Source organism: Lagenorhynchus albirostris, chromosome 16 (genome assembly GCF_949774975.1).
Source record: "Lagenorhynchus albirostris chromosome 16, mLagAlb1.1, whole genome shotgun sequence".
Classification (NCBI taxonomy): Eukaryota; Metazoa; Chordata; class Mammalia; order Artiodactyla; family Delphinidae; genus Lagenorhynchus; species Lagenorhynchus albirostris.
Genome location: NC_083110.1, coordinates 47,805,631 through 47,822,830, shown reverse-complemented (window position 1 = coordinate 47,822,830; position 17,200 = coordinate 47,805,631). Strand labels below are relative to the sequence as shown.

General features: G+C 40.4%; 1 protein-coding gene across 1 annotated transcript; it reads right to left on the bottom strand.

Annotated features, from left to right (window-relative positions):
• Nucleotides 1-108: 108 nt before the first annotated feature.
• Nucleotides 109-11,896, bottom strand: LOC132507293 (interferon-induced protein with tetratricopeptide repeats 5). Its single transcript, XM_060126498.1, has 2 exons — nt 11,811-11,896; nt 109-4,158 (listed from the first exon to the last, which is right to left on the bottom strand). Exons 1-2 carry the CDS (start codon nt 11,813-11,815, stop codon nt 2,715-2,717), a joined length of 1,449 nt encoding a protein of 482 aa, XP_059982481.1. The 5' UTR covers nt 11,816-11,896; the 3' UTR covers nt 109-2,714.
• Nucleotides 11,897-17,200: the final 5,304 nt, after the last annotated feature.

Below are 17,200 nucleotides of genomic sequence, written 5' to 3'. Positions count from 1 at the left end.
CAATTAAGAGTTTTAACTAATACAAAATGTCATCTCTAAAAAGCATTAGATCTTTGAAGTCCCTAAGGACAGACCAAAATGTGTAAACTACACGCTAGAAGTCTTCAGTTAAATGGCAGAAACAAATTTTATTTTTTTAATAAATTTATTTTTGGCTGCATTGGGTCTTCGTCGCTGCGCGCGGGCTTTTTCTGGTTGTGGTGAGCGGGGGCTACTCTTCGCTGTGGTACGCAGGTTTCTCATTGCGGTGGCTTCTCTTGTTGCAGAGCTCAGGCTCTAGGCGTGCGGGCTTCCATAGTTGTGGCTCACGGGCTCTGGAGTACAGGCTCAGTAGTCGTGGCGCACAGGCTTAGTTGCTCCGCGGCATGTGGGATCTTTCTGGACCAGGGATCTAACCCGTGTCCCCTGCATTGGCAGGTGGATTCTTAACCACTGCACCACTAGGGAAGTCCCAAATTTCTAAGAATAAGGACTATCTGAAGACAAAAATTATCGTTTAGGAAGATAATTCAACCTTCAAATTTTGATGGTTAATTAATAAAGGTGAATTTTGAGGTCTTTTTTAAACTGAAGAGTCTATGAAAGTATCTCTAAATAAAGTTTAGGAAGGCAAGCACAATACTGACAAAATTTAAAGTTATTATAAATATTAATTTTAGTTCAACTTATATAGTTGTATTATTCATATGCTGATTTTATACTTTCTTAGTGTTATGCTTCTTATATATTTCAATATTTTAATATCTAGTGGATTTTAAAATCACTTAATAGACCTTAAAGTCTAATGTTTAAATAGAGAGGCTTGTATAGTTGTATCTTTGTTTTGATATCACAACTGTAATTTTATTGCATATGAAGTCTCTACTTGGGAACATAACCTTAATCGTAACATTATTCCCAATGGGAGAAAATGACTTGCTGCAAAATAAGCTATTTGCTGCAAAACAGGACAAATGCTTCTACTGATAGGTTAGGACTTCAGTCCTGAATTACTGAAATACTTAAAGATCATTCCCTTGCCTGTTCTTAATTCTTGAATAAACAAGTGAAATCAGCGAAATAAATAAAACCAGCAGGGAGATAAGTAAAATGAACCTTAAAAAAAATTTAATTCATGAGATACACTGCAGTATTTATGTATGTTTGAATATGCTGAGAAAAAAATATCTGGAGGGATACCTATCAAATTATTAACAGTTTACCTTGGGCATGTGGAACTGGTGTAGGGCGAAGGAAGTGCTCTTTTAAATTCATATACTTTAGTATTGTTTGAAATTTTACAATGAGAGTTCACTACTATAATAATCAAAACTATAATAGAAATTTAAAAAATAAAAATAGTAACAAAAAGTAAAAAACACAGTAGTTTTAGGAGGTATGGAGAATATATACAGTATATATTACAGTAGTTTTAAGAGCTACATTGAAGGTATGGAGAATTAAATCATATGGCATATTTTTCCACTAACACTGTGGTGGTAAATATAATTGTGTAGTCTATAATCAAGGAAACAACATTAAAGAAGCCACTTTTAGCAACATCCCGATTTAAAAAGTCCTCTGGGGTAAAAGCCCTTAAGCAGTGACCCTTCAAAGTGGATATTAAAACTGAAAACAGGGCTTAACTATTCCTAGAGGATCTACAGGAAAACATGTCAATCTGAAAACTTCAGACAAAAGGAAAAGCTTCATAGAAGTAACTTTGGAATACTAAAACAGTTAACCAAAGGCCAGAAATTGTGTGGATGAGAATTCCAACCAGTCCAGACCCAAAACTAAATCACTGAAATCTTGGTAATCTGGGGATGTAGGTTAGGGGCATCTACTTTACCCATTTGTTTATCATTTCTCCCAACTTCTCAATTGGTCCGCTTTTTATCTCAATGATTTTAACCTAAAAATACTGCAATTTTAATTGGAAGGAATAAAATTAATTCCATCTAGATTAACTTTAGGTTTATTCTTCTAGTTAAAAGAACTAGAAAAATTTGAAACTAATGATTTTCCATTATCCATTTTTTTCCTCATCACTATTTCTAGCTACTTAATGAATATTTTGGGAGGTAATACTTTGGATTTCTCATGGGTCCCTGAAGTTCTGTATATGGGGAAATCTTTTTTCTCATGTTCTAGTATTTTCTCCTTTTACTGAAGTCATCAGGGATGACAAACTTCTATTATAAACTTTTTTCTTCCAACAAAGAGGATTCTTTAGGTAACTATCATGTTGATGGTTAAATATCCTCAAAGTTGGAACATCTGTAACTAGAGGTTTCCGTCTTTTGCAAGCTACATAGTTAAGTGCTTAACTAATATAATTTTGCACTCCTTAAAAGACTGTTCCTGACGTAGGTGTCAAAGGCATGTGTAGGATTATACTCGCAGCATAAGGAAGTGATATGGAAAACTTCACAAAATCTAATCAGAAAATTATTATAAATAGCAGAGATAAAGGATATAAAGTCATAATGACCATACTTTATAAAGTTACAACAGCTGGAATTTTGCTGTTTCTCAATGGATTACTGTATTTTAATTAAAAAAAAAGATTCATCATAACTAAATATATAAAGTATTTAGCATGATGCCAGATACAAAATAACAATTCAATAAAACTTAGCTCTATAATGAACAATGGATTAAAACAATAAAGAAAAATATAAGAAACCAAAATGGAGGAAAAAAGCTTAGAACTAATTTCCTGGAGTATGTATTTAAATGGAAAGTCGAAGCTCACAGAGAGCAGTAAGAAATTCTGCATTTTCTGGATCTATCTTTTGGGCCCTTTCATAGTACTCAGCAGCTTGCCTCTTTTCTCCCTCCAGCTTGTAAACAAACCCTAGGGCACTTAAACTCTGCACATCTGAATCATTGTGACCAAGTCTCTTGGAAGCCAATTTCTTTAGAGCACTTGTCAGTTTAGTACGCAGAGATGACCTGTCTTTGACCTTTAAGGCTTCTAAATAATGGTGGATGGCAGTATTTTCTGATTTACAGTGAAATTCCTGAAAGCGGCCATAGTGGTAGTGGATCTGATGTTTGTGGTCATCAGTTATGTTCTCCAGACGAAGAGCTTTCTGAAAAATGTCTTCAGCGTTGCCATACTGGCCTCCCTCAGCATACATGTTGGCCAGGTCCGTGTAGGCAAATGCAAACATAGAATCTCGCTCCACAGCTTCTTTGAAATGAAATATAGCTGATGTAATCAGCTCATCAACTTTCAGTTTATCCTTTCCTTTAGGTCTGTTGCGAGTGGCCTTCTTGATTTGGATCATTTGTGCCCTATAGCAAAGTCCCATTTGGTGATGCAGGAAAGAAGAGGTTGGTGTTGCCTCTAAGGCCTTTTTCAAAAGTTCAAGAGCTTTGTCCCAGGAATTTTTTCTCCTATAGAATTTGGCTGCATAACGAAGAACGTAAGGTTGGGATGATATCTGGTCCAGGATTTCTTCAATATACTTTTCCCCTTCGGCTTCTGCATGTACATCTTGAAGCTTCAGCGCCAGAAAAACCTTAATATAGGAATTATCTGGGTTCAGGGTAACAGCTTTCCGCAGGGGGCCCAGAGAAAAGCTCTTTATAGACCCTTCTCTGTCAGAATCATCCAGCCGATACACTGTGATGGCATAGCCGATGTTAAATTCTGGATTGTCGGGTTCTGCTTCCAGAGCCTTCTCAAAAGCTGCTTTAGCCTTTTGGTAATACTTTCCTCCAAATTTCAAGAGTGCCCACCCTTTCTCACAGTCAATCTCTGGACGCTCCAACTTGTAGTCAGAAGGACTGGACAATTTCTTGCAGACGTTCCCTACCTTGTCTATATACTTCTGAGCTTCTTTAAGCTGGTCCATGTGATAATAAACCCAGGCGTAGTTTCCCCAAGTGACCAGACTTTGTACTTCTTCTTTGTCCGAGTGTTCTCGCTGTATTATTTCTTCTGCTTGTTTCAAGCACTCTAGAGCATCTTTATTTTGGCCCTTCAGGTGTTTCACATAGGCCAACAGGTTATAAAGAGTGAGTCTGGATTTTGTGGTAAGAAATTCAAGCTGTTGCCCAATTGTATCTTCTACATCAAACAGATCAATGTCTTCCTTAAGTAAGTTCCATGTGAAGTGACATTCTAACTCCAACAGAATGGCCTTCAATGAGTCCTTAGGAATTTCACTGTCAAAGATAAAATCCTTTTTAATTTTTGAAGAAATAAAGGAAATAATAAATTTTTAAAGCTTAAACAGCTTGTTAAGCAAAGAACTGTATTTTATCTATTTGATCTTACAGTTAAAGCACTAGGTTTCTATAACTCTATACACAGAGGAAACTAGTATAGTTATGTCCTAAAATATTTCATTAAATTCACATTATTTATTGCAAAACCAATTCTGGAGAGATGACAGCATTTTCTATGTTATAGGGTATCTATTTCCTTTTGGCAGTCACTAACCCACAAGGACCACCTATTTTTAGAGAGGGGAATTTAAAATATCGTATTTACTAGTTCTGAAAATTAATAATAATAGATATATACACAGTTAATAAACAACATAAAAATTTCTTTTCTGTATTATGAGTAGTGAAGGGAAAGAGAAGGTGAGAAATAAGAAAAATAAGTACACTGAAGGAGAGAGAAGCCACATGAATATATAATTTTTGCAGAGAAATAAAGAAACAAACAAAGGAAACCCCACAGAGAAAAAAAAGACACAGAGTCAGAAAGGAACAGGAACAGGAACACCAAGAGACGGGAAGAAGTATAAGTTTGAGATATAACAAAGATTTAGAGAAAATGGGGAAAAAGCAAAGGGAGGGTTAGTAGGTTTTGATGTTATGTGGAATATCCTTCTGACCTTTAGGATTGTGGGCATAAATAAAGGCTACCACCTATTATTAACTTAACATTACCCTTAATGTTCACTTCACAAATATTTGTTGAACTCCCTCTGCAGGGCCTAGTTTCATCTCTGAAGCTAGGAAGCTGAAGGGGAAAGGAAGGGACAGGAAGTATTTATTCATTACCGAAAGACTTTTATGTGCAAGATGTTCTGAATAACCCTGGGGATGTAACTGTGAATAAGACACAGCCCTGCTTATACAGAGCTTATAAGTACACTAAGTACACAGTCAATTACAACTCAGCATTCCAGTAAAGTTCCATGGAAGTGACTCAGGAAGGGCACATAGTCCAGTGTTGTGGACATCTGGGGCCTTCATTTGGTGGAACATCTCCCCCTACTCTCAGTCCATGTGATCTGAGACAGGCTGTCTACACTTTCTTCCAGTCTGTAGGAAAGCACACATATTCCAGCCATTCCTTGGACCCAGTGATATATTCAGAGATAATCCAATTAAAATATAATTTTGCTGAAATGGGGCTTTGCTGGAACTCTCTTCCAAAAATTTTAAGCTTGTAGAATATAAGCTGGAGTTGCTGGTGGCCATCTTTCCAAACTCTTGGGGACAGCCTGCCTGAGAAAGAATCAAGCATAGAGGAAAGCAGGGCTTAGACAGGAATAAAGACAGATTGCTTGTGGTGCTGATTAAATACCTGGATCACCCTATCCATCCCTGGACTTCTACTTTTTTAAGGAAATAATCTCTCTTTTTGCTTAAGCCAGTTTGAACTGGGTTTCTCCTGTCTGCAACTGACAAAATCCTGATTAATATACCTAGTTTTGCTGACGGTAGTGGCAAGGCAGTCAGGAAAGGCTTTCTAAATCTACAATCGGCCACAATTAAGGGTTGAAAGAAATTTACAGAAAAAAAAAAGCTACTTAAGGCTTCTCTCAAAGAGGGAAATATTCTAATTATCGGATGAATAATGTACAGTGTGTGTGTATTTCCCTTTATGCTGTGCACAGGACTCTCCTCCTTATATGTATGTATGCATATTTGTATAAATGTTTACGGGAACTATAGTATTTCTATCAAGAAACATTTATTGGGGACTTTCCTGGTGGTCCAGTGGTTAATAATCCGCCTTCCAATGCAGGGGATGCGGGTTCGATCCCTGGTTGGGGAACTAAGATCTCACATGCCACGGGGCAACTAAGCCCGCACGCCGCAGCTACTGAGCCCGCACACTCTGGAGCCCACGCACCACAACTAGAGAGAAACCCGCACGCCGCAATAAAGAGCCCACGTGCCACAACGAAAGATCCCGCATGCTGCAACAAGGATCCCGTGTGCCGCAACTAAGACCCAATGCAGCCAAATAAATGAAAAAAAGAAGGAAACATTTATTGATCACCTCATGTCATACGTGCCAGGCAATATGCTGGTTGTAGTGAATACAGTAATGAGCAAGATAGAAAAAGGCCTTTTCTTCATGGTAATTCTATTATAGGAGAGGAGGGAACAAAAGGGGTTGACAGAAAATAAACATGTAAACAAATCAACAGACAACATAATTCCAGACAGTAGTAAGTGTTAAGAAAAAAAAAAATCAGAGTAATGGGATTATGTGGTGGTGGTGGTAGTGGTGGTGTACTTTAGTTATGATTGTCGAGGAATTCTTCTAGTTGGGGCTGACCTGTGCATTGCAGGATATTTAGTAGCATCCCTGGCCTTGACCCAGTAGATGTAACTAGCATTCCTCCGGTGGTGACAACCGAAACTGTCTCCAGACATCACCAATGTCCCCTGGGGGAGCAAAAATCACCCTGGTTGAGAAGCACTGGCTTAGACCATTCTGCCCTCAGATCTTTTATGACTTCCTCCTTTTCATTGTTGAGATCTTACTTCAACTCAATTGCCCCTTTCTAATCTTAATAATCAGTAGGGGAGCAGATAAACCAAGAAATCTCGTGTCATGAAAGCCTAAAGAAGAAAATGTTGATTTTGAAAAAAGAGAAATGTTTAATGTGCACAATGATCCTAAGAGGTTGAGAAAATGAGGACAGAGATCACTGTTTGGGGAGGAGTAAAGTTGTGGGGGAACTTGTTGTTTTAACAGAACGGTAGGGATGAAAATATTACTGGAGTGGGTTGAGGAGATAATGGGAAGAGGAGAAGAAGTGGATATGGTCACTCCTTCAAGGAATTTTACTATGAAGGGAGTAGAGAAACAGAGGCAAATCTGAGGAAATTGTCAGCATTCACTCAATGTATGCAGAAATGTATTAAAAGTGAAACAGAGGCAAATCTGAGGAAATTGTCAAAATTTTTTTCATATTTTTAATGACTTAATGATATGTCAAAGGGAAATGATCCAGTATTAAGGGAGAAAATGATTCTTGTGGGAGAGATGGGGATACTTGTGAGAAGGACGGAATATGAAGCAGAGTGAAACTATACACTGTTAATACTACTCAAATCTTTATCTCCAGCCCCAAACTCCTAACCATGGTTACTATGCCCTTTACCATCTGGCCCATGTCTACTGCTCTAACCTCATTTTGTACCACTTTCCTCATGCTCACTGCACTCCAGTCTTACAAGCCTTTACAAAATTTTATTGTTTATTATTTCTTATCCCAAGTATGCACCTACGTCAGGGCATTTGTACCTGCTTTTTATTCCCTCACTCTGTGAATTCTTCCTAAGAGAGTACTAGGGTTTACTTATTCTCATAATTCTGGGCTTGGCTCAAATCTCAGCTCTTCAAAGAAGGCTACCCCTGACCACTTTAGCTCAAGCTGCATCTCCACCTTGCCTGCCATCCTACAGTCTAGTCTATCACATTTTCCTATTCTTCACAGCACCTTTATCAATATTTTCTGGGAGTTGGGAAGGAAGAGAAGAGTGCTTTGAATCAAATATGAGATTGAGGTTTTAAAATGAATTGGGCTGAGTCTTCAGGAACTGGAAAGAGGCTGTCCTAATAGCCAAAAGTGGCAGAAGAGTCAGAGAACTGGACTAAGTACACAATTAGCAGTAGTGACTAGAAAAATAAAACCACTTCATATTTATAATCTAATCATATACTTCATGACATGTTTTCTAATTTTATAAATACTAAATTTAAACATTAATAGCTAACTTAGTATTATATTTAGTAGACATTTACATTCACTTATAATTACTAATTTTAATTTTATAAATTTTTCATATTTATTCTCTTGTGTGGTCTGTATATACATGTAAACACATATATACAGGTCCCACATTTTAGTGATTGCAGGTTCTAGACCAGAGCTTTCTAACAGAACTTCCTGCCACGATGGGAATGTTCTTATCTGTGCTGCACAATGTGATAGACACTACACACGTGACCACTGATCACATGAAATGTGGCTAGGATGACCACTGAACTGCTTTTTATATTTTATTTACTTTTAATTAATTTGAATAGTCACGTATGACTAGTGGTTACTGCATGGGACAGGACAGTTGAAGACACTGGGCCTATAGAGCTTAATGTATAAAAAAGCCTCAAGCCCAACAGGCTAGACCTCTACTCTAACTTGAAATTTTCCCTATTTTATTGACAGTGAGGGCTAAATTAAATGGCAAACAAGGATATATATGAGAAAACAACTTTATGCATAAGACCTAGGTTCACTACAGATTCAGCTCAATAGTATAAATGTTACACTTGTACAATATATTTCTAGAATCAGATGAGAGGTCAAAAAAAACACCCCCCAAAACCATTCACTTGCCACACTGCACATGTCAGGCAGTCTGCCAAGCACTTTACACAAATTACATTTAATTTTTATAACAGTGTCTTATTATTTTCACAATTTTATGGATGAGGGCTGGGAAACAGAGTTTAAATTACATGTCCAAGGTTACACAGCTATAAAGTGTCCAAGCACAGATTCAAACCTAGTTCTGCCTGACTTAAACAAAAGGTTATGCCTTTTAACCATAATGCTATACTACCCCTTTCACATAAAAATTGGAGTTGTTTTTAAGAATAGTTTGCTTTAAAATATAGGATATGTCTAATGTATGTAAAATTCACTTTGCCTGGGAAGGACTTAAAAGAAAACAAGAGATTTTAGAGCAGCTTAAAGAGCAGGTAAGAGGTTGTGTAACTGCCCATTGGAAAGGACATGTCAGACAGTTAAAGGTCTCAGGATAAGAAAACAATGGTTTCAAATACGAGCCCTCAATCTAAAGTCATAGCATTCTGCATTGTTGGAGCTGTTTTGAGATGGAGCTGCTTCTCACTAGGACACGCTGTGGAGGGGCAGAGAGGGTGATTAATGATTCTTTCAAATAACAAAAGAGCTGGGTGGAAATGTATTAAAAGTGATCTGAAGGAAGGACAAAAATCTTAGTTATCAAAGATATAATTATCATCATTATTCATGTAAGGGAATTAAAATACCTTTTTTTCCATAATCCAAAGATGTGTATGCTGATGATCTTCCAAGGTATTTCTTCTATCTCTGATCTCTCCCCTGAATTCCAGACTTATCTAACTTTTAGTTTACACCTTCAATTAGAAGTTCAGTTGGCATCTCAAGTAAATATAGAAATTATAGAAATCTGGGTTCCTTGAGCCTGTTCCTCCCTTGGTTTTCCCCACCTTGTTCGGTACCTCTTAGTTCCACAGGCCAAATAACCTAGGAGTCATCTTTGATTCCTATTCTTCAATAGGAAGTCCTGTTAATTCTATCACCCAAATACATCTCAAATCCATCCACTTTTTTCCATTTCCACTGCTAGTCTAGGAAAATAGGAAAGACTATTACCTTTCCTTTGAGCTGTGGCAAAAATCTGGTCTCTGTTTCCACTCTTGGTCCCCATACAGTATTAGTAAACTTTTAAAAATGTAAACCAGATTACGTCAGTCTTCTGGTTTAAAATCTCCCAATAGCTTCCCAACACCCTTAGATTTTAATCTAGCCTTTGCCATGTCTTACAAGTCCCTAAAGGAGCTGGACTTGTCTACCCACCCAACCTTGTCTTCTCCTACTCTCCTCCTCATTAACTGTGTTTTAGACATACTGACCTTCTTCCTATCTTGAACATATCAAGTTCAAGGCCTTTTACACCTGTTGTTTTTACTCTACTTAAAAAGCTCTGCTCCTAAATCTTTGTATGACTAGCTCCTTCCTTTAACTCAGCTCAAATATTCCTTACCCAAGAGGCCGCCTGTGGTAGAGCTATCTAAAATCACCCCCTCCATTCTAGGTCACTCTCTTAGCACTATTTTATTTTCCTTATAGCTGTTATCACTTTCTGAATTATGTTGATTATTTACTCATTCATTCTTGGTTGTCTATTTCCCCCATTTAAATGAGAATAAGGACCTTACTCCAGTTTTATGTTTTTCACCTCTGTGTCCCCAGCATCTGTGATTTCAGGCATATAAGAGAAACTCAATAATAAATATTTGTTGAGTGAATGCAATTATATACTGGTAGCTTCTGGCATTTCCAGCCCAGAGGCATGAGCCTAGCATTAAAAAAAAAAAAAGCACCTGAATTTCAGATGAGGGAATTCCTGCTAGCTCTTCCCATCTTGCTAATGGCTCCAAGCTTTCTGCCACTTCAGTCTCCCCTATCCAACATGGGCTTACCAGCCCTCTGCCCAACCACAGAGTAAAATGAACATCTGCCTCTGCACAAGGACGATGAGGACGGAGGGCTGCCCCAGGCATTATGATGTGGCTGTGAGATCTCCAAGGGACATTCAGTTAGCCGTGTAAGTGCTTTGCCCACACTCTGGAATTTATGCACAACTGGACACTTATGACAAGTTTTACTTTTTCAACTATGTCTACTTAATTTTTAAACTTTGTCTCCGGGGAGCTGGCAGAGAGAGGCTATTGTGTCTCAAGAGGCAACATCTATCTTCAGGTAATTTTGTGTGTGTGTGTGGGGGGGTGTTTTTTGTTTTTGTTTTTTGCCAGGAAGGAGTAGTCTTTCATTTTTCTTGGGAGACAGTTAGTGCCCAATGGGGTCCACCCCTCTTCCACACCAACCTGCATCTACACACTGTGCACCCGCCTTTCCTTCCCTATTTCTTCAGGCTCCTTCCTGATACTTCCCACCTCCCTCCCTTCTTACAAATGGTAGAAGTGAGGCATTTATTAAATATTTTTAGTCAACATTTGCAAATATTATGTGCCCCCGTCTACAGTCCTAAGAGATGGATGCTATCAATTTCTACAGGTAAGAAACAGACCCACCGAACTGAAGAAACTTTGCTTTGGGTCACCCAACTCGTAGGTGGTCAAAGTCAGGATTTAGAACAAAGGGCTCTACGGGCTTCAGGGGCCCAAGGTCGGAATCTCCCACTCCTCAGCTTCCCGATGGAGAGCGTTAACTACCCACGTGCAGGGCAGGGGACCGGATTACATGGGTCAGCCTAGGACCACCCACCACACGCCAGTCAAGGAGACGAGAAAGAAAGCCTCATAAAACGGTGGATGGGGTGGAACTAGAGCAATCTGTCCATGGTACAAAGGAGGGGGAGAAGTCAGACCCAGGAATCAGAAGGCAAAATGGCAGGAACGGACGCGTGTGACGCCGGGCGCTGAGGCCTGCGGGGACCGGCCACGCAGAAGCCGCCCGCACCGGTCCGGGGCCGGCGACGACCAAAGCCGCAGGGAGGTGACAGGCCCGCGGGACGCGTCGCCCGGCACCCCCAGCCCCGCCGCCCCCCGGCCCGACAGTCCCGACCGCGGACGCCCGGGGCTCCAAAGAAGGGTCCGCTCGGCCACCCTCCCCAGCAGGCCCGCCTTCAGCCGTCCCGGGCCCGGACGGGGCTCCCGGGGAGCGCCGCCAACGCAGATGCCTGGCGGCCGGGCTCGGCCCCTTCAAAGGCCGCAGCGCTGCGCTGGAAATGGAATACGCGAGAAACGCGGGTGTGCCACAAACGCCCCACGGAGTTGGGGAGAAGAAGCGGGCAGAAGCCCTCACCTCATGGTGGCTGGGCTCTGCGTCCGTCTTGGGAGGCGCCGGTCCTCTCCGCTTCTCCCCTCAGCGCTCGGCTGCTGCGCGGACTGAGCGGCCCCGTGCGTGTGCGCGCGCGCGAGCAAGATGACCGCAGCGCTAGTCCGCGCGCGCGCGCGCGCGGGCGTCCGCTTTGTTCAAGGCAGGACCCGAGCGGGAAGAGGAAACTAGAAAGTGAATCTGATCCCCGACTAGGCGGAGTCCAGCCCCGGAAAACAGAAACTTCTGGAAGAGCTAGTTGAGTGGGCCCCGGAGCCGGCTGAGGAGTCTCAGTGAGAGGTTTGGGCAGCGCGGGGTCGTTAGGGGTGGGATTTACAGCTGGGCCTCGAGACTTCGGTATTGGCTCTCACCTATCTCGCTGAGGCCACTTGCCTCAAGATTAGCTTTCTTGGGGGTGGTTGTTTGTTGTTGTTGTTGTTTTAACTAAAATGACAGGAGATTGCTCAGCGTTATTTTGGTCGGGTGGAGGCGATGCTCTTTACAGCTTTCTGCGTCCTAGGCTGGAACTCAAGTCTTGATTCAGCCAACAGAGGTGCAGTGCCGTGCACTTGTGCCATGATTTCCATTGGGTAAATCTAGAGAAACTTGGGGGCCAAAATGTGTATACATTCAACATTTTGGTAGCTATTGCCGAATAGCTTTGCAAAGATGTTTATACACCCCCCACCCACAATTGTATGAAAGTTCCCTTGCCTTCCATGCCCTTGCCAACCGAGCTTCCTATAATAAGGTCCCAATAAAGATGAGGTGGTATTAGGAATCTAAGCAGAAAATAGCGAACGCCAATACACTAAAATTTTTGTCCCCTTCGAATTCAATCATTCATTTCTTCAACAAGTTTTATTAAATAAGTCCTAAGAGCCAGACATTGCTGAAGGCCCTGTCAATATAGCTGGGAATAAAAGAGGCAAGGGGCAAGCCCTACCCCGTTCACCGTCTTCTGCATTTTGTTCCTGGTTGTGCACAGAGAGGGGAGATAATTCTCAAACTTTGAGAAAACGTGTTCATCATCGAAACGTTTCAAAGGCACCAGCTTATCACTTTTATACCATCCTAGTCACTTTGCTTTCAAATGAATGGGCAGTGATGTACAGTTTTTACTATGTGGTCACTAGTTTTAAAAGTGCTGACTTTTTCATTCAGTTTTGCTGGAAAAAGGGGCCTGTAGATAAAGTCAGTTCTTGCTTCCCCAGAATCACGGCAAACATGGCTAACAGTGTAGGTACAGAAGTGTAGTTAGTTGTGCGTTTGTGATTTTATTGCTCTCCTATTTGTTTGGAGATAATTTCTAGTGTGAGAGGTAAAGATAAAGAACATATAAAACATTTTTTGTTAGGTGGTGCTATGGAGAAAAAGCAGAGAGAAGGTTGGAGTGCAAAGTGTTTTGCTGTTATAAATACCTTGGTGAGGGAAGGTTTCACTGAGAACGTGACAGTTGAGCAAAGATCTGAAGGGGGTGAACGAATGAGCACTGTAGATATGGGGCTAAGGAAGAGCGTTCCAGGCTGGGGGAACGGTAAGTGCAAGGCCTGGAGGTGCAAGCATACTTGGCAAGCGCAGATGGTGTGGTTGGAGTGCAGAGAGCAGGGAAAACGTCCTAAGAAATGAGGCCGGAGCGGTAATGTGGATGCAGTGGGCGTGTAGGCTGTTGTAATGTTTAAGTGGGAAGCCACATTTTAGAAAAAGTACTGAATGGTTTATTTGGAGGTAGAAAAATAAGCCCAGAATTTCCTCCTTCCTAAGGATGTAGAACATTTAATAGAGCTCTGTTTGAAAAAATTTCCAGTGGGTAGGTAGTGTTTTTTCTTCCTTGTTCGTACTCCTTTCCTTTCCTTTCTTTTAGCTGTATCTGGGCCAAGAGATAGTCTTTGCTTATTAAGGTTTGCGTGGACAGCAACTAAACAATCAATGATAAAAACCAAAAGGGAAAAAAGGATCCTGGTTATCATCTTATATTGTTTAGGAATTCAAATTCAGAAAGACAAAAACCGTCTATAAAAATTTTAAAGGAATATACACTTTCAGGATTGGGAAGAAGCAAAGACCCGACTGTTGAGTAGGTGTTGAACATGCTGAAAGTACTGGATGGAATTTGAATCTCAGTCTTTTTTTCACAGACTGTTGGATTGGGTGGATTCTTGGGAAAATTAATCGTGTATTACCTTCTGAATTTATTCTCATCAACCTGTGAAACACAGCAACTAGAGAAAAAGAGAAATAGAACATGAAACATGACAGCTGATCAAAAATCTGCTTGGGAAACTGAAACTTAAGTAATAACTCTTCCAAGAAATAGATATAAGCCAGAGTTTCTCAACCTTGACACTATTGACAGTTTAGGATGTTTAAGCAGCAATCTTACATCTCTCCACTAGATGTCAGTAGCACCCTGCAGTTGTGACAAATGAAATTGTCTCCATATAATGCCAAATCCAACTTTTTTTGTTTTTTGTTTTTGTCCCGAGGGGCAAAATCCTCCTCTTCCCTCTTCCCCACAGTTGAGAATCATGTAAGTAATACCCTCATGTATATACCTAATTTATTTGAATTAGTCTTCCAGCACAGCCCGAAAGAAAGAGGAGGTGGACTTTAGGTAGGAGAGGGAAAGTGGATACAGATGAAGGGAAGTTGGGGGTGATACTAGAGTTCAAGAGATGGCCTGGGTGAGAGGATTGATATCCAGGGGAATGGCAGTAAAGGCCTACTCCCTTCAGCATGGGCTTCAAAGTGGAGGTGCCTGTATCACATTTGGTCTGGCTGGGGACAAGATACAGAGCTATGGACACAGGCTGAGGGTGGGCAGTTCAAGCTGGGGCAGGCTGTAGAGTAGAGGCTTTTAGTCCCAATGCAGTTCCAGCTCTAGCAGCATCGTGAGAATGGAGACATTGGTGGCCAGGATGATCCTCAAGGAGGCAGAGCCAGTGGTGGTGGGTAGACAGCAGTTAGCAAGGACTTGGGCTGGGACACCTATAATAGTAGTGAATGGCAGGAGCTATGGCTTGGCTCGATTCAGGGTACCTGAGAGACCCCCGCTGGGCACCTGGGGGGAACTCTAAATAAGGACACCGACTGAGGTTCTGTCAGTCATTTCCATGGGAGTAACAAGCTCCTGAAATTCAGCTGTCAATTTAAAGCCGTCAGTTACCTCTTGGTAATCCCTGGATATATTCATTTGTAAGCTTGGCAATAGTATCTTTAGTACCAAAGAGCATCTGTTTTCCTGGATTTGCTGCTTGTTGTTTTCCTCTGCAAACATCCAGGCTGTCACACATTTTAGTTTTACTGAGCTCCGGGAAGTGCAGAGATCTCTTCCAGAGTTGGGAAGGATGGGAGAGAGAGGTGGTATTAGGTTATAAGTTATACACACTTAAGTAAATGTGATCTCTGAAGGTTGTCAAACACATCTCACACAAACACCTTACATAATCCAGAGATTTATTTTACTTTATTTATTTTATTTTATTTTACTTTATTTTATTTTACTTTATTTATTTTATTTTATTTTTAGTTTATTATTTAATTTTTAATTTATTTATTTTATTTTTAATTTATTTAATTATTTATTTTAATTTATTTTATTTTAATTTATTTTAATGAGCTCTGCTTTCTGGGTACAAACGATGTATAACAATACCTGGGAAAAACTGCCTTGTTGAGAATTGACCACTTATCCAATAATTATTTACTTTTAATATTTCTGACTCGGGGAGTTGGCAGTGGGTTAGACTTATTTTAGTACCTTACAGCCTCCTCCCACCAACACAAGCACTTTAAGTTATGTTTTTGTTAATCTAATAAATCTCTTGTTTTAGTGATAAGGAAATTGTGAAGATTGCTTCTATGTAACTCTGATGCCTGCCCCTCAATGATATAAATTTTGCTCACTTCATTTCCTATAGAATTTCAGTAGAAATCCAAAGCCTTGCCCGATATTTCTGGGAATTCCCTGGGGACTTGTATTTTCTGTGGATTAGGGGTCCGCACCAGGAAATACAGGCAGCCTCCAGAATCTGGAAAAGGTACCAAAAGAATTGTCCCCTAGAGCCTCTGGAGGGAATTTGACTGTGCCAACACCTTGATTTCAGGCCAATGAAACCAATTTCAGACTTCTCATCTCTAGAACTGTAAGGTAATAAATTAGTGTGGTTTTAAGCCACCAAGTTTGTGGTAATTTATTAGAGCCACAACAGGAAATTAATACATCCTCCCCCCAGACACACACAAGAATGAAAAAACAATAACATTGCTTCCTTAATTTTCCTTTTAAAAGCATTATTTGTTGTGCATTGTCTATTAATAAAATGTCATAATCAAAGATGATTGCTACAGACGGTCTCTCAGATCCTTTAGCATCCTTTTAATATTTCTTTTTTTTAACATCTTTATTGGAGTATAATTGCTTTACAATGGTGTGTTAGTTTCTGCTTTACAACAAAGTGAATCAGCTATACATATACATATATCCCCATATCTCTTCCCTCTTGTGTCTCCCTCACTCCCACCCACCCTCCCTATCCCACCCCTCTAGGTGATCACAAAGCACCGAGCTGATCTCCCTGTGCCATGCAACTGCTTCCCACTAGCTATCTGTTTTACATTTGGTAGTGTATATATGTCAGTGCTACTCTCTCACTTCGTCCCAGCTTACCCTTCCCCCTCCCCATGTCCTCAGGTCCATTCTCTACATCGGCGTCTTTATTCCTGTCCTGCCCCTAGGTTCTTCAGAACCATTTTTTTGTTTTAGATTCCATATATATGTGTTAGCATACGGTATTTGTTTTTCTCTTTCTGACTTACTTCACTCTGTATGACAGACTCTAGGTCCATCCACCTCACTACAAATAACTCAATTTCGTTTCTTTTTATGGCTTAGTAATATTCCATTGTGTATATGTGCCACATCTTCTTTATCCATTCATCTGTCGATGGACACTTAGGTTGCTTGCATGTCTTGGCTCTTGTAAATAGACCTGCAATGAACATTGGGGTGCATGTGTCTTTGAATTATGGTTTTCTCTGAGTATATACCCAGTAGTGTGATTCCTGGGTCATATGGTAGTTCTATTTTTAGTTTTTTAAGGAAACTCCACACTGTTCTCCATAGTGGCTGTATCAATTTACATTCCCACCAACAGTGCAAGAGGGTTCCCCTTTCTCCACACCCTCTCCAGCATTTATTGTTTGTAGATTTTTTGATGATGGCCATTCTGACGGGTGTGAGGTGATACCTTACTGCAGTTTTGATTTGCATTTCTCTAATGATTAGTGATGTTGAGCATCCTTTCATGTGTTTGTTGGTAATCTGTATATCTTCTTTGGAGAAAGGTCAATACCAGCAAATGACTGAATCAATAACA